Raw genomic sequence first — 26,612 nt, 5'->3', positions numbered from 1 at the left:
TCTTATTTCATTATATAAATTAAAATTTCATTCATGTAAATAATTTTTTTTAAGTTTAAATCCACAAAAATAATTCGTTTCTCCTCTGTCTCCACCACTGCATTCATTTGATGTTTACAAAGTTCATTTTAGATATTTAGCTATTATATACTAATTTAACATTAGGAATAACTCTTAACTTTTCACAATTGGTAATTTTGCAGGGTTCGTACACATTCCTGTTCCCGAAAATTAAGTACTTTTAAGAACCTTTAAGGACCATTAATAAAAAAATTTAGAACCTATGAACAAATGGGAACTTGATAAATTTAATAAAAATATTATTTAAGCCTGAACTTCACTTCTGTATTAGCATCCTAAAGCAAAATAGATCCGCAAGTAGGCTGCATTATTATTAAACATAATTAACATAAGTTTTAGAATAAAATAAACTTTATGAAATTTATCAAGTAGCATTAAATATTTTACACTTATAATAGCTGCACACACTTGAAAGAAGATAAGTGACATAGATAAGATAAGATAGTTAGCTTTATGTTGATTTTTTATGTCTTATTTTTGTCACATACTTGCTCAGTCTAGAGGTTTAATAAATAGCAGGTAGATTTTGTCAAGCAGCATAGTTTAAAATGAGAAGTAAAATCTTAATCAGCATGATTCATAATAAAAACTGGCTGTTGTCACCACTGCTGCTTGCCTAGAGAGAGATCTGCTGATCAGAATAAACCTGAAAGGCCCCATGTAGCACGGTTGGGAAGTTTCGAAAGTTAGATAGGCTCTGTCTGATGCAGTTAGTGTCGCAGCTTCATGTAGAGTTCCAGGAGTTGTAACCCAGTTAATATACTTCAAGGTTATAATAAGCCACTAAAGCACCAGAGGTGATATGCAGAGGTAATTTTTAAAGGGATGCAATTAGCTATAAATAATTAAATTAGGTAGTTAGATAACCTTAGTCATTTGGGATTCATATGCCCACTATTAAATTTTCTTTATTTTTTAGCAATATTTGTTAAAAAAGCCTAATTAAAATCACAATCTAATATTCCAAATTTATATTTACTTTAATTTTGGCTAATTTATATCAATTTACTTCTCAAGCACCTTTTCTAACAATTAGAAATTCGTTTCAATGCACAAACCAATATTCTCACTAATTTCTGCTACAAAGTCAGACAAAGGTTGAAATATGCCTCTTATTTAAAAAGAACTTAGAACATAAGGGCATGTTCTTATGCTAACCAAAAAAAAAAAAAAAAAAAAAAAAATTACAGCTGATGGTGATGTAATTAAACAAGAAGAGTGAAATTCAAACTAAAAATGGGGACTAGTGGTCAAATAATATGCAATTTAATTTTAATATAAGCCGACTCAGTAACTCTGTCAGCATAAAAAATTCAAATGTTGGCAGTGATAATGCAAAGACAAATAATTACAAATTATCAGAGCTCGCAGTAACTAATGTAGCGAGCAAGCAGAGGTCAGAAACACTGTCTTCCCAAAACCTCAGTTTAAAAACTGTCTAGGTGATTTGCATTCTGGCGAGAAAACAGAAAGGGGAAATTACAGTAAAGGCTGAAATTATAAATAAACTGGGTAAATTACATTATAATAGCTATACATATCTTTGAAGAATAGTTTTCTTTCTCTTTACGTATTCAGTTTCATTCTGCAACATGAATTCTGCTTCCCTTTTCATTTTAGAATTTTTGGATTTAATTAAAGATTTCTGTTACTCTTAAAAAAACTAAATGCACTTAAAATGTATAGAAAAAGCTGCTAATATTATTTCTTTAGTAATATGAACATTCAGAAGAAATCTGAAATATATACGGCAAGGGCCAGTCACAGAGCTGATGTGGCTTTTAGAATTTAGAATCCACAGAGATTGCATCATGTGAGAAAATGCCTAGTGCCAACCATATAATGCATTAAGACATATTAGATGAATCTTTCAAATCGTCAGTTTTCAATTTTTTTTATTAATGAAAAAAAATCCCTTTCTATGATGCCTGTCCATGTGATACGATTAGAATCATTTCTCACATTTTCCATGCTTGTGTCTACTGAAAAGCAGAGAAAACAAAGGGAAGATAAACATGTTAAGAAAAAGATCTTAGTATCAGAAGTAAAACATTCAAATATGTTTTCATTCTTCTTCTCCAGTTGTTCTCCAAAAAGCAACAAATTAATTGTAAACGTAATATAAAATACATATATTACAAGTTAATACCATAGAGACATTTGTCTTCAATCTTATAGAATTGTGGGTCTATAAATCTTGTCTTCAAATCTTTCTAAACTTTCCGAACTGCAATGGCTTAAACCTAAAGAAAAATTGCTCCTACCAATTCTGCAACAGCAAAAAGGCAGAAATATTTTTGGGGAAAAAAAAAAAAATCAGAGGAAAAGTAAAATTAATTTTACAGAGAAAACTGATGCATATTACGATAATTCTGAGACAATTACACGGGAAAAACGCTTACCATGAAAAATTTTTTAATTAATTACAAAGCTATTTTGCTCTTACTAAGAACTGTTTCATAAATTATGCTTTATAGCATTACACGTTTATTTTTCAAATACAGAATATTGTATAATAAGTGGCTAAAATGAAACTTTATAATATGAAAGCAAAAATTTTAAATATTTTAATGTTATTTTTTAAATATAATTTCAATATACTACCATTATTTTAATGAAATTTATCAACATTAAAATGTTTTAAAAAAATATCATCGAAACATTTCCATCAGCTTGTTTGTAATGGAAAACCAGTTTTCCCTGTGTTGACACCAAAGCGATCTTCACTGGTGTGCAAAAATTAAGGACGAGACAGTTTTTTCAATATAACTTTGTACAAAAGCTTTCCAAATCAACACATTTAATACCGTAAGATCCCCAATACATAAGGACATGAGTAATGTAAGAAACACTTACTAAAAGAGAAATCAGAGGGATAAAAAGAAGCTTTATTGAAAAAGTAGCATGGAGTGCAATGCGACTGAAGGCCGAAACATTCCTGTGATGGGTGTCCAGCAAGAAACATCCGGTCTGAGGGTGTCAATGAGTTGTTGAGGCATTGCTGCCCATTCGTCTTGCAGCACCAATCGAAGCTCCAGAATCATTACTGGTGGTAAGGTACGAGCTGCCAAGCGTCTGCCTAGAAAATCCCATACATGCTCGATGGGATTGAGATCCGGAGATAGTGCCGGCCAATCCATATGTTCAATATCCTCACTCTCTAAGAGTTGTTCGGCAGCTACTGTGCGATGACATGGTGCATTGTCGTCCATGAAAAGGAACTGCGGACCCATAGCACCTCTAAAAAGACGCACATATGGAAGAAGAATCTCGTTACAATAACGGGTCCCGTTGACTGAACCTGCGTCGAAGATGTGAAGGTCTGTACGACTACCCAGCATGATGCCTCCCCAAACGAGAACACCGCCACCTCCATACCTGTCTCTTTCAATGATGTTTGAGGGATGATTGCGGCTTCCCCGCTCTCTCCAGATGAGTATGCGATGAGAATCACTACTCAGACTGAATCTGCTCTCATCTGTAAAGAGTACTCGTCCCCATTCATTGTCTCTCCAATTCCGGGGTTCCCGGCACCACAGAGAACGCCTCCTCCGATGGGCAGGCGTTAGAGGTACACACCATACAGGGCGTCGTGCAAACAGACCACCACCGTGCAGTCTTCTGGCCACGGTAAAATGCGATATTGGTCGTCCAGTCGCCTGTGTCGTGTGTCTAGCGATTTCTCCCGCTGTCTGCCGCCTGTTTCTTCTGGCCTGTAAGGTAATATACCGGTCATCTGTGGGTGTGGTTCCTCGTGGACGACCACTACTAAACCCCCGGATAGCTGTTCCTGTAGTTTGAAATTGTCTCCAAAGTCGTGAAACGATGCTGTGAGCAATTCTGAACTCTGCAGCCACACTTGTCACACTGCGGCCATCCTCCAACTTCCCAATGATTCGACCTCGGGTAAAAGCATCCAGATGTCGTCTAACAGATTGATTATTCCCCATTTCTTGCTGAAGCAGCAACTCGGTGTGATTTTAACTGCTATACGGCGTGCAATCTCTTTGCCAGAAATACTGATCTTACACCGACAACATGCTTTATACTACTCAGACACTCCCCCATTACGTCTACCTGCATATCTGCGCATGTGCTACCGTACATCACCTTACTTAATCTCCTGATTGGCCTTTCTGTCCGCTCTGCCTCTTCGTTCAGCTGATATGCTAATTTTTCAACTTCGTCCTTAATTTTTGCACACCAGTGTATGGTGATTGACTGTTATGACAAAGCAGAAGAATTGTTCCAAACAGTTGTTCTTCCGAAACAAACGGATGTATGATAGCAGTCTAAGAGCTCTTCATTAGGAAAAACGAAATAATTTCGAATTGCATGTTTCACGTCTTGCTCAGAATCTTTAGTATCCCAGCATTTATATTAGAAATAAGAACAAATTATAACCCATGAACCCATTCAAAAGATAACAATATTTGTCAGTGAATTGCCAAAAATATTCCTCCAACATGCTAATTCACACTCAAAATGGCAGTTGTAAAAACAGAGAAATTTCAGATGATTAAAATTAAGGACCACTGGCCGATTTGGGCTGAAGTTAAAGACTTTTAAGGACCAAAAATCAATTCCGAAAAAAACCTAAGGACCGTACAACCCTGTTTTGCTTCCTCAAAACTTGCTTTTTACAGCTGTCTTTCTTCCACTGTCAATTTTAGGCAAAAGAATTATTTAGGAAAGTAATGCATTATGCCTCAACTTTGTGCACAGATTTCAGCAATGACATTTGTTTTATCACTTGTTTGACAACTATGAGACTTTGGAAAACTGCTTCAATTTTAAAAAGGGGAAGGGGAAAGAAGCAACAAATTAATACATTTTGAGTGGGTTTCAGGAACAACCCACTCAAAATTTCAATATGAAATGACATCTAAAAATTTCAATATGAACTGACATCATTCAGAATACAGAGACCAAAGATAATGGCATGAAACAGGATTACAATACATTACAGTTTATTAAATTTATCCAAAGCAATATCAAAAATGATAGCTAATATACACCAGAATTCATACGATACACAGTATGCAGCTGGGGGTGGAAAATATATGTGCTGGCCATATAATCAAACTATAAAATACACAGTATGAGACTATAAAATACTCAGTATGAGAGTCTGACAACTATAAAATTCACAGTATGAGAGTCTGACAAGTACTAGTTAAAGTACAGTAAATTTACTCAAGCTGTCAAATTCTAATTTGGAATAACACAACAAGGTAAGCCTAGTAGTCTATTCAGACACCAAAACTTTAAAATTACTTTTTGAAAAACTAATTATACCTCTGAAAATACATTATCATACATTATTATCATTTTGCAGACAATAGATGGCTATGCATTTCCAATTAAAATTTACACTACAAAATGCAGAAATGTTAACCTATAAGCAGATATATATTCACAGTTTAGAAAGGAACATTTCACTTGAGCAACAGATAGCATTCTGTATCTGCTAAGACAAACATCATGCGTTTTTGCACTTCCTGACCTTCAAAGACAGGATATTTTCTGCTACTTATGATACTTTCGGATGTTAATTGCACAGAGCAGCCTTGGCATTGTGCACATTAAACATTGCACAGCTATTTATGATGCAGTTCTTCCTGTGCATACAGCAACTTTTTATCCTTAAAAGACATAGAGACTTGTACAGATTTGGCACTGAATACATCAAACACAGTTACAGCAGAAGCGTTACATATTGTTAAAGTTGCCACCTTTAGTTAGATTTTGCACTAATGTTATGTTTGCCCTGTTAACAGAAAAGTATTCCGTTCTTTCTACTTTCCTCTAAAGTGAAAATAAATACTGATGTTTTAGATGCTAGGCAGATTTCTTTGCTATTTTCTCTCTCTTTTTTCAAGGGGTATACTTCCATAACAGATAAGCATTAACAATAGGATAATGAATGGGCAGCAAGGATGGTAAAAAGAAAATAGGGTTTATAATTGAAAAACTTTGCTCTCTACAGCATTAGTCAGATTGTGATGAAATAACAATGCACGAATTAAAATATGAGTGAAGAAAAATGTACAGCACTGGCAGACAGGATGTGAAGGTATATGTTTTCAGCACAGAAATATCAAAAAGCTGTTGTGACAGTTAATCGTGTAGTGATGGGGTATGTTGAACCATAATTTGAACATCACACACAACCAAAAATAAATAAATCATGTAATGAAAGATAACACTCCTAAGATTTTGTGAAATAAAAACTATTCGATTAATTGCAGTAATTTCAACTTGTATATTAAAGAAACAATGGTCTAATTTGGCATTTTATTCTATGAATTAACAATCACCACAATATGTCTTATTTATGCCATTCAATGTCATTTTTTAGCACAACTTAATGTCCATTTCTTTTGGCTTCTAATCTGCATGTAGTGTTAATACTTTACGAAATGAACACCAATACTTCAAAATATTGTTACGAAATGTACAGGCACGGTAGGATGGCTTCTTTGCAAAGCAGTTTTAGGGTTGCCACATTTGGCGACAAAATTGGCAATATACCACGGACGGTTGGAGAACCTTCTGGAACGAATTCTTACTGGTTTAGCCTAGAATGTTCTTGAACTCAAGCCGAAAGCTATATAAAACCTGCTGATCTGCAGTCAGTTAGTGTGTCTCTCATCGAGAGTGAGTGTGTCTCGTCTAGCGAGTCAATCCCTGTGGAGTTGATCGAGTTGACAAGCGGGCAGCGAGTGCCGAGTGGGTCGTCGAGTGCACCGAAGGAGTCTGTTAGTGTATCGTGGTTAGTGCATCATCGAGAGAGTGTGTTGAGCTCTGGGAACGACTGAACCGAAGAGTCAGGAGCCGTGCTCTGAGTGTCGTCGAGTGCATCGCGAGTTGTAGCGTGGAGAGTCTCAAGAGTACGTGGAGTTCCGAAAACGACCGAGCAGAGTCGGGAGCTGTACTCCGGAAAGCAGCAGAGTCGGGTACTTTGCAGGAAGCTATCTCCATCGCGATAGCCTGATAACCTGAAGGCTGCGTCGCTGATCGTGTCAGCGTGTTTATAGTAATTAACCGACGACTGTAAAACGTGTTTTGGAGCTGTCCTGACAATACTGGCCAATAAAGTGCGTTTCGAGACTTCAGCAGTGTCGTCATTATTCACTCAAAATCCAAAAGAACCCCGTACGAATGTGAAGAAAGAAAATAACGTCGTAACAACTGGTGTCAGAAAAGAAAAAAACCCAACAATATGTTTCAACAATGGACAATTTTTGATTCCTTTAATTAAAAAAAGGAAGCTTTAGTCATGGCAAAAATATTTTTAAAAACTTATTTCTGATTTGGCAGGAGGAGATAAACTTTTGTGGGAACACAGTGGCAAATAGCCAACCTGTAACATTATTTGCATCAATTAAAAATTCAGCATGCCTCTCTCACAATATATTGCTGAAACTCACAAGCTGAGAGTAAAGCATGATTTATTTAGTAACTTTTAATGAATTTTAAAAAATTAACTCACAAGCTGAAAGCAAACTGAAATAAACTTTTCTTACTTTTCTAGGATACCATAACTGGCCTTCTTCCTTTCCAGCAACACCAAACTGATATTTAAAATCACCAGTTTTCTCAAAAACTTGAATTCGATGATTATTTGTATCAGCTACTATTATTTCTTCCTCAATTCCAAGACAAAAGCCATGAGGAGAGCTGAACTGACTTTTACCAGGTCCCAACTGACCAAACTTGCATCTTAGAGAATAAGGCATAATCAGGTACGTGTCATAACACCATATGCACAGACAGCAAAGGAAATAAGCAACTGTTAATATACCTGATCTGCATTGTGCTAAGCTTCACAGATGAACTCCTTGGAGCTGGATTATAAGTCTGCCCAGTCATAGGTGACAAAGCTGAGGAAAATTTGTGGGAAAAATATTCAGATGTATCATCATTCACAACAGATATTAAAAAATTTACATACATATATATATATATATATACAAATACACTGACAACAGGAGTCTTAGAGATATTTTATTTACGCAGGCATTGATGGTACAATTATACTTTCACATACAAAAATATTTTAACTTTTGCATATTCACATTTTGTCATTTTTGAATTTAATTTTGCAAAACTTTATATCTTATTTTTGTATAACCTTTATATTTTTATTCAGTAAGTATTTAAAATCATTCTAAAAAATAAAGCACAAAGTTAAGATGCTCTATGACAAAATGTGACTGTGATACTTTATTTTTAAATTTGAGGTTATGTTCAGAGGTCATATACAAAATAAAGAGGGAAATGTTCACAACTCTGCACAAGTAAAAATGAAAGGTCAAATTAGAAAAAGGTTTCTGATGTTAACTGATTGACAGGTATTACTGTGCATACTGTCAAGAAAAGTATAGATCGATATACATTAAAAATATTCATCTTTTTTTACAGTTCATGTTATAGAAAACAGTGGCAGATTTCAGTGCTGGCAAATAGACAACCTGTAACATTATTTGCATCAATTAAAAATTCTAGTTCAATGAAATTTTTTAAGATTATTTGATTATGATTCTAAAGTAATAAAACGTGATTAGAAGAACATAATTTTTGCATTGAAACCTTAAAATTACTTGCTTGAAAATTCTTTAGGCATATCAAATGCCATAAATTTATAAATTACAGAATGTTACATACACTGGTGTGCAAAAAATTAAGGATGAGACGGGTTTTTTAATACAACATTATGCAAAAGCTTACCAAATCAACACAAATAACACTATAAGATCCCCAAGACGTAAGAACATGGGTAATGGAAGCAAAATTTCCCAAAAATGAAATCAAAATAATAAAAAGGAACTTTACTGAAAAAATAGCATGGAGCACAATACGACAGAAGGATGAAACACCCATGTGACAGTTGCCCAGGAAGAAACATTCAACTTTTAGTAGGGGATATGATCTTTGACTTCTGTGCAGGTTTCACATCGGCTGTTCATGAGGTGTACGAGTGTTGTTGAAGCATTGTTGCACATCGCTCTTGTAGTGTGTATTGCAGCTCTGAAATCTTTACTGGATATAAGTTACGTGCTGCCATGCATATCCCTAGAGTCCCATACATGCTTAATGGGATTAGATTCAGAAAGCTAGCCTGCCAATCCATAAGTTCCACTCTCCAACAGCAACTGTGCGATGAGGTGGGGCGTTGCCACTCATGAAAAGGAACTGAGGACCCATAGAACCTCTGAAAAGATGCACATAAGAAAGGAGAATCTCGTTACAGTATTGGACCCTACTGCCGGAACCTCCTCGAAAGATGTGAAGATCGGTGCGGCTACCAAGCATGATGCTTCCTTAAATGAAAACTCCACAACTTCGAAATCGGAACTTTTGATGATGTTGGAGGGATTATTACATGTTTCTAGCTTTCTCCAGATGTGTATGCGTCTAAAATTGCTACTGAAAAAAAAAAATCTGCTCTTATCTGTATGAAGTACTTGCCCCCATTGATTATCTGTCCAATTTTGGTGTACTCTGCACCACAGAAAACATCTTCTCTGATGAGTAGGTATTAATGGTATATACCGTAGATGTTGTGAAAGCAGACCACCATTGTGTAGCCTCCTGGACACGGTATAACGCTATATCGGTCTGGCAATCACCAGTTCCATGTGTCTTGATATTTCTCTCGTTGAATGCCACCTGTTCCTTCTTGCCCATAGGGCAATATAACTGTCGTCTGCTGCCATAGTTCCTCATGGACGAAACTGCTGAACAGACACACAGCTGTTCCTGCAGTTTGAAATGCTTTCCAAAATCGTGAATTCATGCTGTGAGCAATCCTGAACTCTGCAGCCACATTTCGACCTTGGTACTACTTTGGTAGACGGTTGCATGCATTTTTGGCGATTTATGTTGGCGCAGTTTTTACAATCGTCAGCCATCTTGAAAAATGCTATTTTTATGCAAAGTATTCGAAACTTTAAAAATATATATATATATCCTTAAAAGTAACGGATTAATTTTTTTGTTGAAAATGTCGTTTTTTAAGATGGCAGCCAAGAGTAAATAAATATATTTGTTATGAGTATAAAATACTAAAGTAAGGTTATTATTACTTTTATATAGCAAAGGAAAAGAATAAAAACACCGCTATAAAAACATTGTGCCAATGTTTGATTAGATTAAAATATTACTTAAATTGAATATTGAATTAAAAACGTACCAACATTTAAAAGATTTAAAATATTACTAAATTCAGATACTTTAAAATACGTTACATAGAATATAATTAAAATTAAAACATATGTGACAATAATTATCTCAGCAATTTTTGAAAATAATGTATTAATTTTTTAACGAAAATTGAAGTATACAATTTTAAAATAAAAGAAAAATATGTACTTACATTTTTTTTAGTCATTTAACCTGTCGTTTATTGATAAGTACGACAAAAAAATTGGAATCATAATTTAGATATCAATGAAAAAAATTTGAAAAATGTAATATCAAGGGCAGGAATAAAAAAAATTATAAATAGATAAAGCAATTTAGAGCCAAATTAATGGATAATGAAAATTAAAAATAACAAAAAAAATTGAAAAAATCTCCAATAGGTATTGTTTTTAAGATTTCGAAGATCCTTTAACTGCCCCTCCCTGAAGTACAAAGGACAATTTTTTATTCCGATACCAATAATTCTTGGTATTTACCAATAACAACATTCATCTTTCAAGGAATTCGAAGATATGAATTAAATTTTAAAATGGCGCGGTAATGCACAAATTTTCAGTAACCAATCAGGGAGCTGATTACAGCTTGTTAATGCACAAATATTCTATAACCAGAGAGCTGGTTACATCACACCTAGAATTAAAATTATTTAAATAATCATACATAATAAAATCATTTTTTTAAAAAATGCAAAATTAAATTGTATTTTAATATTAACAGCCATAAATAATGTTTAAAACATTAGATTAAATTTATAGATATTAAAACTAATTACTTTTAAAGTAAGGTGATGTCATTGATTACATCATCCACAACATTAAATTTCATTAAATATCATAAACAATAAAACTTTTATTTCAAATAAAAATGCAAAATTAAATTGATTTTTGATATTTAAAACCCATAAATAATATTTAAAACACGGAACTTATGCATAATAAAACGCATTATTTTTAAAATAAAATGACAAAAAAGTATCGGTTACCATAAATAACTTATCCAGCAACGGGTTTACCTTAAGTAGTATTACTCGCCAAAATCCGTGCAACTGTCTACCAAAGTGGCACCTAAACCTTCCTCAATCTTTCCAATGATTCGACCTCAGATAAAATTATACGGACTTCATCTACAACATTTCACACTGAGGTAGCAGCTCGACGTCATTTAAACTGATATACGCTTAGCATTTCTTGAATGCAATAGGTTCCCAGAAATGCTAAGCTCAACACCACCAGCAATCTTTATACCTGTCCGACATTCCCGCATTACCATCTAACTGCATATATGTGCATGTGTTACCATTCCTCACCCTAGTCGATGTCCTGATTGGTCTTTCACTCTATTCTGCCTCTTTGTTCCGCTGATAAGCTAATTTCTTAACTTTGTCATTAATTTTTTGCATAACAGCATACCAGTAAATCACAAAGAAATACCACTCAGCAACATTAATTGGGAGGAAATCTCTTTTTTAAACCCATTCGTCAAGGGAAGACAAAAATACCAAAAGTCCTAAATTTTCAAATGAAGTACCCCTGATTTATAGTACAGGATTGATATGATGAAGCACTATGGAAATACTACAATCGTTTACTTTCATTAAAACATTCAACTGAGTTATGTTCTGTGGCAAGAAAAAATACTTTTCATAAGAGTAACAAAATATTTATTTACAGAAAATGCTAGTCTGTAGCAAGTTAGTTTCAAAATACTATCTTAAAAGAGATTAACCCAGGGTACGGGCTGGACAAGAGCTTTATGTCAAGAAATTCAGACAGAGCCTGTTGACTCTATTGCTTACTCTACTGCTACATTACCAGATGGATGAAGAATTTTAAGTTCTTTAGAAACTGTATTGGAAGACTCTAATACAATATGGGCATTTTCCTACAAAATGCCTAGAATCACAAATATGTGCCAAGGACATAAACATTGGGAGTGTAAATCTACTCCAAAATGTATTAATTGCAGAGGTAAATGAAAAGTATAAATTGAAGCTAAGTGTTGATCATTCTAGTTTAAATAAAAACTATCTGTCACTATCACAAACAACAAATGGCTCTTTTAACCAGGCTTACTAATTATGGCTAGAAGAAGTGATGAAGACTTGAAAATGGTTCAGATAAATTTATAGCACGCTAAAGCTGCTGCAAATCAATTATATATTAAAGCTATTGAAAGAGGCTATAAAAATAGCCCCGATTCAAGAACCTTACGTCAAGTTCGAGGAATTCCGATGAAATTGCAGACTTATGACAAAAATTATCCACGAGTGGCAATTGTTCTGTTTGACAGTTTTCCAGCAATGCTTTTGTATGCTTCCTCAAATACAGTAGCAATTAAAATGATCATTAATAGAAACATAGTTTTTGTTTCAGTATATTGCCCCCCACATGATGCTTTAACTCTTTCACATCGAGAGAGGACAAAATCTCAATTTCCCAAACATCGAAAACGCCCGTATCTAAGAATTTCTCCTGGAATGCTTTTCCTTCCCCCATGACAAGTTGAATACTACAGCGCTAACAATAGCCTTACTTAAGTAAAGCGAGAACTTCTTTCTTCGACGCTTTGACACTGGGATTGCAACTTTGGGCATCAAAAGCTAAACACTGACAGTAAGCAAAGGAAAGGAAGGAACAAAGGAAACAAGGAAATTGACAACAAAGAATGATTGACGTGTGATTTAACAACACCTGAAAGCAATGAGTAATGCAGTAACGTGATGGGGGAAAGCACTGAGTAGGAAATTATTCAGGCGTTTCGGGCGTCGAGCCGATGTCTGAATGCTAGGGCGCTTTGGGCGACTTCGATGCGAAAGAGTTAAGTGACTATTTATATTGTATTCAAAGTAATACTGATTCGCATGAAGATTCAGAAATGATTATTTATACAGATTTCAATGCTAAGAGTCCCCTATGAGGTTCTTATGATCACTCAATAGATCCAAGAGGTGAAGCTATAATTGAATTCTGCTCGACAAACAATTTGAACGTTATTGATAGTCCTGATAGCCCGGCTACATTTTCCAGTGCCAGAGGCAAAAGCTGGATAAACCTGACCATTGCAAGATCTTTTGGCTTGAATAGGTCTGTCTCTATGAATATCTCATGTAGCGATCATCGGAACATTGAAATTGGCCTTTTAAACAACTTAGAGAAAAGACATTTGAACATTTCTATATTTGCAATTTAAATTAGCTAAATCTTCATACAGAACTGTATAACTTTATAAATGAAGTTTCCCAAGAAAATTCAGAAAATATTTCTGATTTAAATATTTATATTAAAGATATTACTGATTCAATAGTGGATATCTGTAAGAAAAAGAAGATGAAAAAATTCAAGCAGAACAATGCTCTGGGTAAACAGGTGTATGGGTAATTTGAAAAACTGGCTATTTTACAGTGGTCATAACCAGATTTTGAATCAGATTTACACTGGATTTTGAATCAGATACACACTTTTATTGAGCCAGGCTATCTGATCAAACCTATAATACATAGACTAAAACTACTAACACACAGGCTTTCCCTTTATTTCAAGGTTCAGTCTTGATGTGTGAAGGTGTGGTTGCCCCTTGCTCCCTATTTTTGGACTTCCTTGATTTGTTTGCGTTTTAGTCTTCTAAGTGTTATAGGTTTGATCAGCTTGGCTCAATAATAGTAGGCGGCCATTCTAAATCTGATTCAAAATCCAGTTACGACCACGTGTGTGCTGATAACGACCACGTGTGTCCGAGACTCCTTTGCCAATGCTTTATTTTTCTTCTTTTTTTTTCTTTCTAGTAATTTCATTCTCCTGATGAGGAGGCCCCTTTAGTTGCCCTCAAAATCGATTGAGTGTTTTAACATATGTACGCTAACTACAAGGATGTTATTGCCATTTTAATTGTCACACTAGCGTGTTTCTCTTCTATTCTGTTCTAGATCTGTTTTCACAGTGACCCTTCAGATTTTGGATGGATGTCTTCCGATCGATATTTTAGCAGGAAAAGAATATGCTATCTGTAAATTAAAAGCTGGTAATAAAACTGTCGGTTGCTTCAGTGAGGTCTTCTCAGTTAGAGATTTTGACTTTGAGAAAGGATTCGACTATCATTTGGCTTTATTGAAAAAGTTAAATTGGCATAAAGGCCTCCCTAATATGACAGGCTACACTGTTTTTACAGACGGATGTAAATTAAATGGTCATGTTGGTCCGGTCTTCCGTGCGTTCTCACAGGAGGAACTAAGCATACACAGGACATATAGATTATCAGGCAGAGGTAGTGACCCTGTGGGAGACTTTATATTGGCTTATTTCTAATTCTACGCAAGATCCTGTAGAAATCTATAGCGACTGTGAGAGTGCAATTGTTTCAATTACGGACGTTTGTCCAAGTAACGATTTAATTAAGCAGTTAAAAGATATGTTCATTTTTCTTAGTACTTCCAGAGATATTAAAGTCTTTAGGACAAAGAGTCATACTGGAACTATTGGTAACAAGTTAGCAGAGAGATTGGCAAAGGCTACCATTGAAAATCAAATCAATGATTTTGAAGTAAAGACTTCCTTTGATAGTTTGAAATCCTTATTGAAAAGAAGTTTGACTCTTTAGCAAGCAAAGTGGAATGATTCAGATTCTAAAGGAAAATTCATATATAATTTAATCTCAACTATAAGTGAGAGAAGATGCTTAAGTGACAAGTACCGTAACCAAGCCTTAACTAATCAGGGACATTTTCCACATTACAATAGGTTTTAGATTAAGAACTGCACCTGTCCTTGTGGCATGTCGATCTTGAGCATCTGTTATTTAGATGCTCTTCTATGAAAAATATTGTTCTAAGATTTATTCCAGATATTGCTAAATTTAATACTCTAAGTGATCTATGTAAAATTACAGTAACTAAATTGAAATTATCAGATTTTGTAAAATATGCATCTGTAAAAGAAATGAATTTATACATTGATTGTGTTTAAAATTTCTTTGTCTGTTTAAGAAAAACTAAAGTGTTTATATTATTTTTTTATATGTAACTTATTTTTATGCATGTAAGTAGCATGTGTTATATTTTGTATTACAAATTAATTCTAAAGTTAAAAAAGAAACAAGTATAAAATCTAAAGTACTAGAATCACATAACTACAATTCTTTACAAATAATAATTTTATAAGTTTGGTCTCTTAGGAGTTTTAATCCCGTAACATACATATCATTTTGGTAGAGTCTCGCAAAGTTCTTTTAACTTTTTTGTTGCCTTCTGGCTCTTGTAACTTTTGGAGCGAGTTAAGTTTTCTGCAGCATTTCGATGTCCAACTATTTCTTTAATGTACAGATTCTTTGAATTGGTCATAACGATATAACTGATGCTGTCTCAACATGCATAATTCTTAGCCATCATGGCCTGGGATAAGGTGTTATCACTTTTGCAAATGGCAAATCTAAATGTTTTTTATATCACTTCCGATTAATACAGTGTTCATCGGCATTTATCTTCTTTGACAATGTTTTATTGACATCCATCTTGAGCTGGCTGAGTATTCACTACAAATTCTTTGCTGTAATACTTCTCTCAACCTTAGTCTGTACTTTAACTATTTATTGAGATCTTGTGATTTTCTCAAGTCTAGATCAGGTACTCCAACTCCATCATCATAATTCAGGCACACATTAGGAGCCAAGAGAACTGGATTACTTTGATCTTCAGAAATGTAAATTAGAGGTTGAGAGTTAATTATTACAGTCACAAAGCACTGTTTGCAGTTCTTTGATATGCAGCAACACTTTCCCAAGAATAGTTATAATAACCTGTTTTCACCTACTATACATTTCTCGCAGGACGAATAACCCTGGACACATTTTTTTGGAATCTGACTATTCTTAATTATAATATTTAACCAAACATTGCACTATGGAAATGTACTTTGTAATGAGTGTACTTCGGGCTTAGTGGAGCTATTTAATTGAAGAAACTCTGAAATCTAAAACAAGGCCTAAGTCAGGCCCATATTTACAATACCAGTATCTATTTTCCAGCTTAACACTTATTATGAAGATAACAAAGTACATTTGCACAGTGCTTATAATGAAGTACTATTTTATATTTCGTAATTTGCTAATTTTCTATTTTCCAGGCCTAAGTCAGGCCCATATTTATAAAACCAGTATCTATTTTCTAGCTGAACACACATTATGAAAATTAAAGGTATATTTCCCTCTTCACTGAAACTTCTGGTTCATTTCCTTGACTGTTGAATTTGCGACAAAATTCCATACATTCTGTTTCCATAGCTCTGAGGAAATCAGTTGTCTTATTTATCTTACCCTGTTACTGACAAAAACTGACCACTGTTCATCACGGCAGATCCAAGTGAAAATCGTTGTTGAGTCTGCCTAAAAGAATGATTCTGTATCTTTCAGTTTTTAAGAGCTTCCACCACTGACTTATGCAACTTAGCTCTAATTGTAGCTGCTTGCAGTTCCCATCTTGGTATGGTACTCTTCTTCATAGGAGTAATTCTTGATCAGGCTTGTAATGATTATATTGACACAACCTGCTTTGATTCACATTTGATAAATACTATGGTAGCACACACTAGTAGACTGGCATCACAGAAATTATATCAATCAAGTTTCTCAATCAAATTTTTCTTTCAGTAAACATTGGCGAAGAAATTAATTAAAAAAAATGTAATTGATATTTTACTTTATTCAACCATTACTGCACAACATAACATTCTTTATTCATAAATGTGATTATAAAAAGCATAATATAAAAATGAAAAACTAACAAAGGAATGACTGAAATAGAAACCTAAGATTTTGAAGAAGGTATCATCCATATTATTAGTGAGAAGGAAACTAAATTTTTGCAGGCATGAAATTTGTGATTGGTAATTTCTATTTTCCAGTACACATCAATTTCGCAATTAATCAATGAAGAGATGGATAACGTTAAGACATTTCCTCCCAAGTTTGTCCATTTTCTTACTTGGGATGTAAAAATAGCAATGATTTAATACGCAAGTACTGAATTCTTTACTTATGCCTCATTAATCTTTACAAAATTTCAAATGCATGCAAGATTTTTGATTAATATAATAAGTGTGCTGTATGGCATATTTTCCTAATTTTCAAAGAAATTTTCTTAATTAAATAGAAAAAATTAAATTCTTACAAAGACCTAATTTCATTCATGAAGTAAAAAGTATAATAATACCTAAATCATTCTTTACAGGATATTTGACTGTACTGCATTTAAACAGAAGTACTTATTATTGATAAATAAAACTAAATAAATTTTCTGGCTTTAAAAAATAAAAAGAAACAAAAGACTTTTTCAAGTAGTAATTTTAAAAATATGTCAGTTATTAAATCTTAACAATTGACATAACATAAATGAATTTTAATTACTTATTTGAATATTGTTTTTTTACTTTAAACTGTATTCATGAAATTATTCTAGAATTATATAAAACTCAAAGATGCAACAATTAAGAACAGTATTTTACATACACAGTACAAAGTCTGTAATCCGGACTTGTCGGGACTTCGGCGATTCCGGATTTAAATCTGGTAAGATGGCATGCAGAAATTATACAGTTAAAAATATGAAACCGTAATTTATGAAATAAAGAGCAATTATGATCTAAAGGGTATCAAATTTTACAAAAAAAAAGCTTAATATTTATTTGTTTACTTTATTAATTATTTCTTTCAATAAGTTGTTTAAGTTGCTTCGTTTTTTGTGCTAAACGAGCGTACGTAAAAGCATTATGCACCTGCGTAAAGCATACAAAAAAAAATTTGTGGCTTTGAGGTACGGATTACAGATCATTCCTGATAATGGACGTCCGGATTACAGACTTTGTACTGTATAATGCTACACAGAAGGAGCAATTAAGTATTATATGAAAGTTTTACTTTATATCACATACACAAGGCAATGCTTTAAAAGTTTGGGCAAGATGATTCAATTAGTCTATTATAAAAATATACGTACCAGATGGGGGTAATATAGGAGGACTATGCACTCCGTGTGTTAGAAAAGACCCACCATTTAATACAGGACCATTCAGAGGGCTTCCAACTCTAGAACCTGAACCTACAATACTACTGTTACCCAATAGGCTTTCCAGACCCTCAATTGGAGATGGAGAATTCATAACTCTCATAACTTGATTTCCAGATGGAGGAGAATTAGGCATTTGCGTTGAATGAAGATTCAGTCCCGACACAAGCTGTCCATTTAGTGAAGTTTGGCCTGTTTTAAAGAATGTGTTAGAGATTAATGAATAAAAAGGTTCAAAAACAACTTGCACTAATGTTTGCAAAAATGCAACTACATGAAAGAACTATACAAACTCAACCAAACTTACCGTAATTGTAAAGTGAGGTACGACATGAAATTAATTACAAAACAATTGCACATGCATGGAACAAGAAATGGATGCCTATTCTATGGCTATAAAGGACTGTAAAGTTACGCTAAAATCTGTTCGTCATCTGTCTGTGGTTAATCAATGGTCAATATGCCCCAACAACAGCAGAGAGTTTCATACCAACAACTAACAGCATTCGAACGAGGCCACATAGTCAGTATACCAGAGGGTGAACTTTTGTATCGAGCAACTTCAGCCAGCACGGATTTTAATGACATAGCGATGCGTGTTTTGGAGAAATGAACAGAAGAGAACCAAACAAGCCACATCTTGGCAGTTGGACACAACACAATAACGCAACAGCACGGGTCTGCATAGCTGTGATGGAGGATTACAGCGTCCTCTCGTGTGTTAGCACAACACTGGAGCATGGCTACAGGTGCTGTGTTGTCTAGCTCCATTTTTCATCACTGCATATAAGGGTTTCTTTACAATCTCGCTACAATCTGGAATAGTGATAGAAGAGTATGTGTAAGATATTACAGAGTGGAAACGTCTATTCCCAGCATCACACTACACAAAAGGCTGGCATCACAGTGTGGGGAGCTCCTGGGTATAATTGTCAATCCCATCTAGTGGAGACTGCGGGCAACCTCAGCACTACTTAAGGGAAGTTGCGGACCCAGAGGTCCTCCCCATTCTTCGACACATTCTGTGCATTGTATTTCAACAGAATAATGCCGTAAACACGTTTCTCAGGCTGCACAAGCCTTCTTTAGGGTACAAGTTACATTTCTTCTGTGGCATCCTTATTTATGGGATTTTGTTGTCCAATGAACATGTATGATATTTTATCAGTCAGTGACTCGCTTCTACAGCTGTTGGGGAACAGAGTAAGACTGAAGTTTAGCACCAATTCAAAGCCATATGCAATGCCATTCCCCAGGATTATATTCAGAACCTGTGTGATTCAATGCGATGGCATGCACAGGCTCTCATCGCTCAGCATGGCACATACACAATATACAGATTTCCGACATTTATTTATTTATTTATTTTTTGTCTTGAAAATTTGATTGTTTATTTGTACCACTATCAGTAACATGTGGAATAAATTTCATTCATTTTAGACAAGTCTTTCATGGTTTTGCATTTTTCACAGACATTAATGTATTTTGATAAACACCACCCAAAAAATAAAAATGAAGGCAGATGATATTCTTTAAGACAGCAATATATTAAAAACTATTAGGAAAAGTCTTATGTCCATAAAGTATAAAATTCAAAATGCAGGCAGCCAAAAAAAAAAGCATGTTACGTATTTTAATACTTTTTAATTTTTAAAAATATAATCATACACAAAAAATGTACTACAAAATACATTATTTTTTTATCACAGTAGCATAACATTTAATTTCTCCAAACACTTTTTTTTTTTTAATTCACAATGAAACTACTTACATTTAAAAAAGAGCATCAAACACCTTTGAAAAGGACAAACTATTTAAATATTCAGAACTCTGATGCATAATGGTTATTCTTCTAAACACTATGTATCTCAATGGATATGAGACAAGAATTTAAAAAAAAAAAAAAAATGATAATACCATGAAGATACAAAAAGTTCACACTATCGAATTTCTGAAGATGTTTTTTACATAAAGATTAAAAAACACTTTATATCACAAAGTAAATAATTCTATAAAAATCCATATTTATCATTTCCACCAATAATTATATTCCCAGAATCAATTTCAAATAAGCAACAACTAGGAATCACAGGTCTTTTGTAAAATATATTTGACTCTCAAAGATCTTGTCACACATAATCAGACGATAACTTCATCAAAAGGAAAACTGCCATTAAAGATAGCAATCGAACTTATCATGAGGATGAAAATCAAACTGTCAGTTTGAAAAAGAGAATGAGCACCGAAAAATTAGTAGTTTTTACCATAATAAAACTTCATCTAAAAGAAAAGCTGCCATTTAAGATAGCAATCAAATTTATCATAAGGATAACAATCAAACTTTTAGTTTGAATAAGCACAAAAAATTAGAGGTTTTTGCTTTAATAAATATCTCCAGTTTTAATATATGTCAGCTGAAAGATGTAAAGTACTTCCTTTAGAGTTATAAAAGTTTACTTTTAGCAAAGTAATATCATTCAAGAGAACAAATGAAGGCATATTACGCTTTTTGGGCAATATGCAGTTTGTTAAATATGGTATGTGAATATCATTTTCACACTAGTTTATGCTAAAGATGCATAAAAAATTCACATCCAGTTTTATTATTTTAGCATAAAATTCTAAAAGTCATATAATCCTTTCCCAAAAAAACCAGTGGAATAGATATGTTTTTCACTTTTATTTTATGCAGTGTTACAAAGTGGCTATGTGTCAGTACAACATTTCAAAACAGGTTAGTTTTCAAAAAAGAGTAAATATGTTCTAGAATTCTATGAGATTTACAAAATAAGATCTTTTGGGAAAAATTTAAGCTGATCAAAACATTTTATGACAGCCTGGAGCAATTGCTCATTACTTACTCTACTACCAGAGAATTTTTTTTTTTTTTTTTCTAAATTCATACTTCATCTTTTGTTATGTATAAATTCAGGTAATTCACCATTTGTGTATGATTTTGAAGCATGATCTCATACTTTAAATAGCTTTGCCAAATTTGTTGGTACATTTTGTTTATGAACAAGTATAAACTCTTACTAAACATAACTATGAAAAGTGTGGCTGCATTTAAAAAATTGTAAATTTAAAAAACTGACTTTTAAATTCAAGTGAATATTACAGAAAACTGGCTTTTAAATTCAAGTGAATATTACAGATATGCTTATAAATTTTATAGCAGAGCTACAAATTCGACACTAGTAACAATAGCATTTTACAGTGTTTTTTTTGTGTGGCAGATGCAGGGTACATATACTCCTAAAAATTTTTTTTTAAATCTAACGCAAGGAAAAAAAAAAATTAATGAACTAAATGAACTCGCAATGTATTATGAATATTGTAAGATTTCTCTGGTACTTTTCCATTTTGCCAGCGCAAATCTTGCCAAGCAGACTTTATTAGCAACAAAACACAGTGTACACAGAAAAAATGTTCCTTCTAAGAACTTTTTATTTTGAAGGCATTTTAATATCATTTAAAATTTTGTAAAAAACCAATAAAGACAATTTATAAAAAGACATTAATTTAAGAATAAATTAATGATGGTACAACACTCTGATTCGCAGGTTCATATCACGTGACTCCAAGTGATTTCATCTCACGCAAACTACACTACAAAAATATAATTCTCTCAGTAATTATCTACATTAATTTCAAGTTATATCTTAATTCGAAATAAAAGTTTAAATGCAAGAATTATTTCAATTCGTAAGAATACCTTACTCAGAAATTACGTAAAACCGCAGTGCTTTACTTCGCTAGTACATTCTCAATAAAACTGATGAATTTAATCCTCGACTAACTGACTCAATTACCACAAATGTCCTTACGGCATAAAATTGAACTGTATGGTAAAAATTCTATGTAACTGTATGTGAGTATTGAAAGAAACAATCAATCTGATAAGAAATGGCTGCAACTTGTTTTGAAAATGAGGCGCAAAAGGTTACCACTGAGAATATTTCGTTTGGCATTTACTGTACTATTTTCGGCGATTTTATCGCCTGTGCCGGCAAAATGGAAAAGTACCATCTTTTTCAAGTTTTATGTAGCTTCTGCTGGAAGCAAAGACATTAGTTATATAACTAAGATATTTAATTACATCCACAAGTATCGAACATGCTACCAGTACGGCTGAAATAGTCACCAACATCATTTTGCGGAAGGGGAGACAAATACAAACAAGTACTCTTTACGCAACATATAGCTCCAATAATAGGTATAGAGCTTTGTTATTTTGTCATTTTGAGATTGTCAACCTTGTTGTGATCTTGAGATAGCAGCAAGCAATCAATTTTTTTTGCATCTTACCTAAAAGCACAAAGAGTTTGTATATACCGAAATTCCTGATTGTGCACATGCACGAGTGTGGCTGTCAGCATCTCTAGTTCACATCAACAATCCTTTAAGATTTTCATTCATGGCATTTCCGAAGTATTATATAAGTGTTTAATCTGTGAAGTAGTGTGTTGTCTTAGTGATGAAAGTTTGGCCTTAATCATCAAATCACTAAGACACCACACTACTTCACAGATTAACTTGCAAAGAATTTGGTGCCTTGAATACACACTGCAAAATGCAAGGCATGACTAGTTCTTACCAGTAGGTTCAGCATCAACTAGTGCTACAGATGAAGACAGAGATTAAACACTTTCTCTCCAAAAGAAAAGTTTTCAACATTGAGAAGAGCAAAAACTAAATCTTTGAAAATTATGTGCACCACAGTTTATGAAAACTATAAGGAAGTAATCACCAACATATATAGAACAAATAAACTAATTAAAAACAATCATGTTTCATGGCTTTGATGCAGAAATTAATATTAGCTGCTTTTACAGTCAGTCTATGTACACATTACTAATAATACCTGCATTATAGTTGACATGAAAAGCTTTGCCACTAAGAACACTAATCGAATAATAAAATAAATCTTCTAGATAAAAGCACTACAATAATTCAGTTGTTCACACATTTATGTAAGAACCACATTTCCAGACATGAATGAACTTGTTCTTAATATAACAGAATTTACAGATGTCACTGCTAAAGACATATTTAAATTGCTAATCACCCATTTCAGAAAGACTGGTAAGAAAAACTCTTGGCAGTTGCAAATTATAGGGCTGCAGTAACACTTGACCAAAACAGAGGTGTAACACTACTTAACAGCCTGTTTCGCAAAATTTAACTTTAGTACTGTGCCAATCTTAGGGTACAACTTTGTGTCACATGAATTAAAGACCTCAACAAATCATTTATTGATAATTTGTAACAATCTTTTTCTCTTCAAATCGCTCCGACTCCAAAGCAGATGTAACAGATTTGTTTGTGTACTTAACTGAATTCTTATATGGAGAGGTGCATTCACTTCATCTCGTCGCCTGGCCTTTACGAACAGCATGCAGCCTGTTATTCCTTTGCAACTTTAGTTCTGTGGGCAGGAATGAGATACTGGCCAGTGGCTGAGATATGGTTGGGACTCAACTTTCACTGGTTTCACACATACCTTTTTGAAAAGCTCTTTCAGGATGTAGGACTGTGTTACTCTCCTATGAACCATATGTGTTAGTCCACTTGTCTCTAGGGGCTTCCTCGTCTTCTAAAGGTGAAGTTGAAAATCGAAGACTTCTTCAGCACATTCTCTTACTCAGGCTCAAACTCGGTTAGAGAGCAGGTTGCTCACAATATGCTCTTTCTCTTTTTCATTGGTAATCCCTTTTCATCCCCAGTTATCATCCAGTCTAAAGAGGGTTCATTTTTATTCCCAGGAAGTAGAGATGTGCATATGACAACATGATTGGGCAAAGTTTTCTCACTTAACTCATGAGGCATCCATCTGGAATATTTTTAGATCAATCTTAGTTTCTGAATATGACCAAAATTGTTTGTTGAACAGAATTAAGCTATTATGCAATCTTTGTCATTGCAAAAACAGATCTTGCCCTGTCATGATCATGATAATATTGTCATCAATCAATGATAACTATTCAGTGTGTGGTTTATCATTAAGGACGATATCACCTGCTTTCGAACCATCTCCTGCATGTTCTATCTAAAACTGCATCTCCAGCAAAAACTGCCATGAAATTTCGACATGCTTTTTCAGCATTTCTTCTTCCTTGGAATTCGTACAAAATATAGTATTGCAAATTAACTTTGTAGGCATGTTTACATGACTGCATCTTACTTAATAATCACAAGACACTTAAAAATGCAGTGATAGACTGCCATATACATCTCAAGTGAACTCATGCATGCATGTTATTACTTGAAATAACATTATTGAACAGAACTTTCTGACAGTTTAGATTTAAAAGGAGTTTCATTACAAAATGGGACAAAACATCAACATTATTGTATCTTATTAATTATCAATTATTGTATTTTAAAAGAAACTATATTAATTTATTAAAATTTTATGGTAATCTGAAAGCTCTGAAGTGCAGACCCACTTGAGATGATACTCAAATGTTCACTATAATAAGCCAAGGTGCTGATGGTATAACATGATCAAAAAATCTTCCTATAACCTTTTGTGAAACAGAAATAATGAGCCTGCATAAAAAATCATTACTTCCTGACAGACATCATAACAGGATTCAGACAAGGAAATTCTAACATCACTTATGCCTCTTTTAAATGCATGTATGAACATGCCTTTGGACAGATGAATTTAATGACTCTAGCAGCAGCTTCAAACATTTAAATAGTTTAGCAAATAAAAATTAGTAATCACTCCTTTAAATTATTTAAAATTTTTGTATATATAACTTCACGATTTCAGGACATCTGGTGACAGTCACCAAAAGTAAGCACAAAAATTTGGGAGAATAACACAACCTCATATCATCTGGAAACAATTGCTAACTGTGTAGTACGTTCTTGATTTTTTTTTTAAAAAAAGGGTTCATCAACTGCATATTTAATTTTATGATTTGTGGTCTTTTTAAATCAAGCTACGCACACCCCCAAACATTAAAAAAAAAAAAAAAACCCACTGACATTTAAAGAAAATGAATCACATTGTTTGGGCAGAAAAGAATGTAAACAAGATTTAAGGCATAATTATCTAACAATTTGAGTAAAACCTATGCAATACGAAGTTCAATGCAAATTTTAATTAACTAAATCATTACAACTACATTTTTTTAAAAAAAGACAGTAAAATGCTCAAAGGCTAGCATAATCCTTAAAAAATAAACTTAAATTCCTTTTCTATAAAGAAATATCCATAAAATACCATACAAGTTTCATAGAAAACTAAAAGGATTCATAGAATAATAAAACTTACCATTGCTAAGTGATATCGAACCCATCTTAGCAAGAGCAGTAAGATTATTTATTGCATTCAACTGCGCAGCAGTAACATCAGATTCAGTTGTAAGAAGGTCAGCAAGGTTAAGTGGTGGTGGAGTGGCATTTGAAGAACTCTGAGAAATGCTCCTCTCAGCCATGCCAGCTAACTGGGCCAGATTGTATTGTGCTACGATATTGTTTGCCAAATCCACATCTAAAGATGGCAAAGTATTATCAGGAGTAATTACACCAGTTGATAGACTAAATGCATCACTTTCAAAAGATGAACTGGAATGCATTGGAGAGGCCTTCTGGGAAACTGGTGAATCTTCTTTTTTCGCAGGAGGTTCTGGTTTTTTTACTTTTCCAAAATGCTCTTGGATGCTAGCTTCAAATTTCTTTTCATCTGTTTCAAATGCTATTCCGACTGAGATATCAAGCTTTGGAGTATTATTTATTAAAGAAAGTAACTGTGTTCCAACAATCTAATAAAAAATAATTGAATTTTGGCCAAATAATTAAAAATTACTATAAAACAATTTAATACAAATAAAAAGCTAATACTTTTATGCAAAGTTTACACTAATGATCTTACTTAATGCCTTCAATCATAATAAAACTAGTACTATTCAAACACAGAAGCACTTTGATTTCCAATTTCATGCATTTTTAAAGGTTATCAGCAAAACAGAATTAAGAAGCCAAAACTCACCGCAAAAATTAATTTTTTTCAAAGTGAAGCTAGTGCAAATCTGAAGGAGCTCCTATGTTTAAATTTTTTAGCCTATACAATGACTTACAAACAATATATTAATACTGCGTCATTTGGTCTGTGGTCTTATAATTATTTTGTTATTGCTGATAAGGAATAACCTTGATCAAGGCAGTTGTTATACAGTCATCTGTGTAATTCCAGTACATGTTGTGATGCATTTTTCTTTTTCAGTGCAATATTACCAACAAAAAGGCTCAGAGCTTG

General features: G+C 33.5%; 1 protein-coding gene across 3 annotated transcripts in view; it reads right to left on the bottom strand.

Moving 5' to 3' along the window:
• mei-P26 (E3 ubiquitin-protein ligase meiotic P26) overlaps positions 1 to 26,612 on the bottom strand; it is an 82,072-nt gene that overhangs the window by 6,852 nt on the left and 48,608 nt on the right. For all 3 annotated transcript variants that reach the window (XM_085807558.1, XM_085807559.1, XM_085807560.1), the window contains 4 exons: positions 25,629 to 26,118; positions 18,272 to 18,532; positions 7,889 to 7,967; positions 7,611 to 7,806 (listed from right to left, as the gene is read on the bottom strand). In XM_085807558.1, coding sequence (XP_085663684.1) covers positions 7,611 to 7,806; positions 7,889 to 7,967; positions 18,272 to 18,532; positions 25,629 to 26,118 — 1,026 coding nt within the window. The remainder of the gene's footprint in view (positions 1 to 7,610; positions 7,807 to 7,888; positions 7,968 to 18,271; positions 18,533 to 25,628; positions 26,119 to 26,612) is intronic.

This window comes from Stegodyphus dumicola, chromosome X1 (assembly GCF_044657685.1).
Source record: "Stegodyphus dumicola isolate Sdum_Otavi_A_Nest chromosome X1, ASM4465768v1".
Lineage (NCBI taxonomy): Eukaryota > Metazoa > Arthropoda > Arachnida > Araneae > Eresidae > Stegodyphus > Stegodyphus dumicola.
This window is presented reverse-complemented; position numbering and strand designations above follow the sequence as displayed.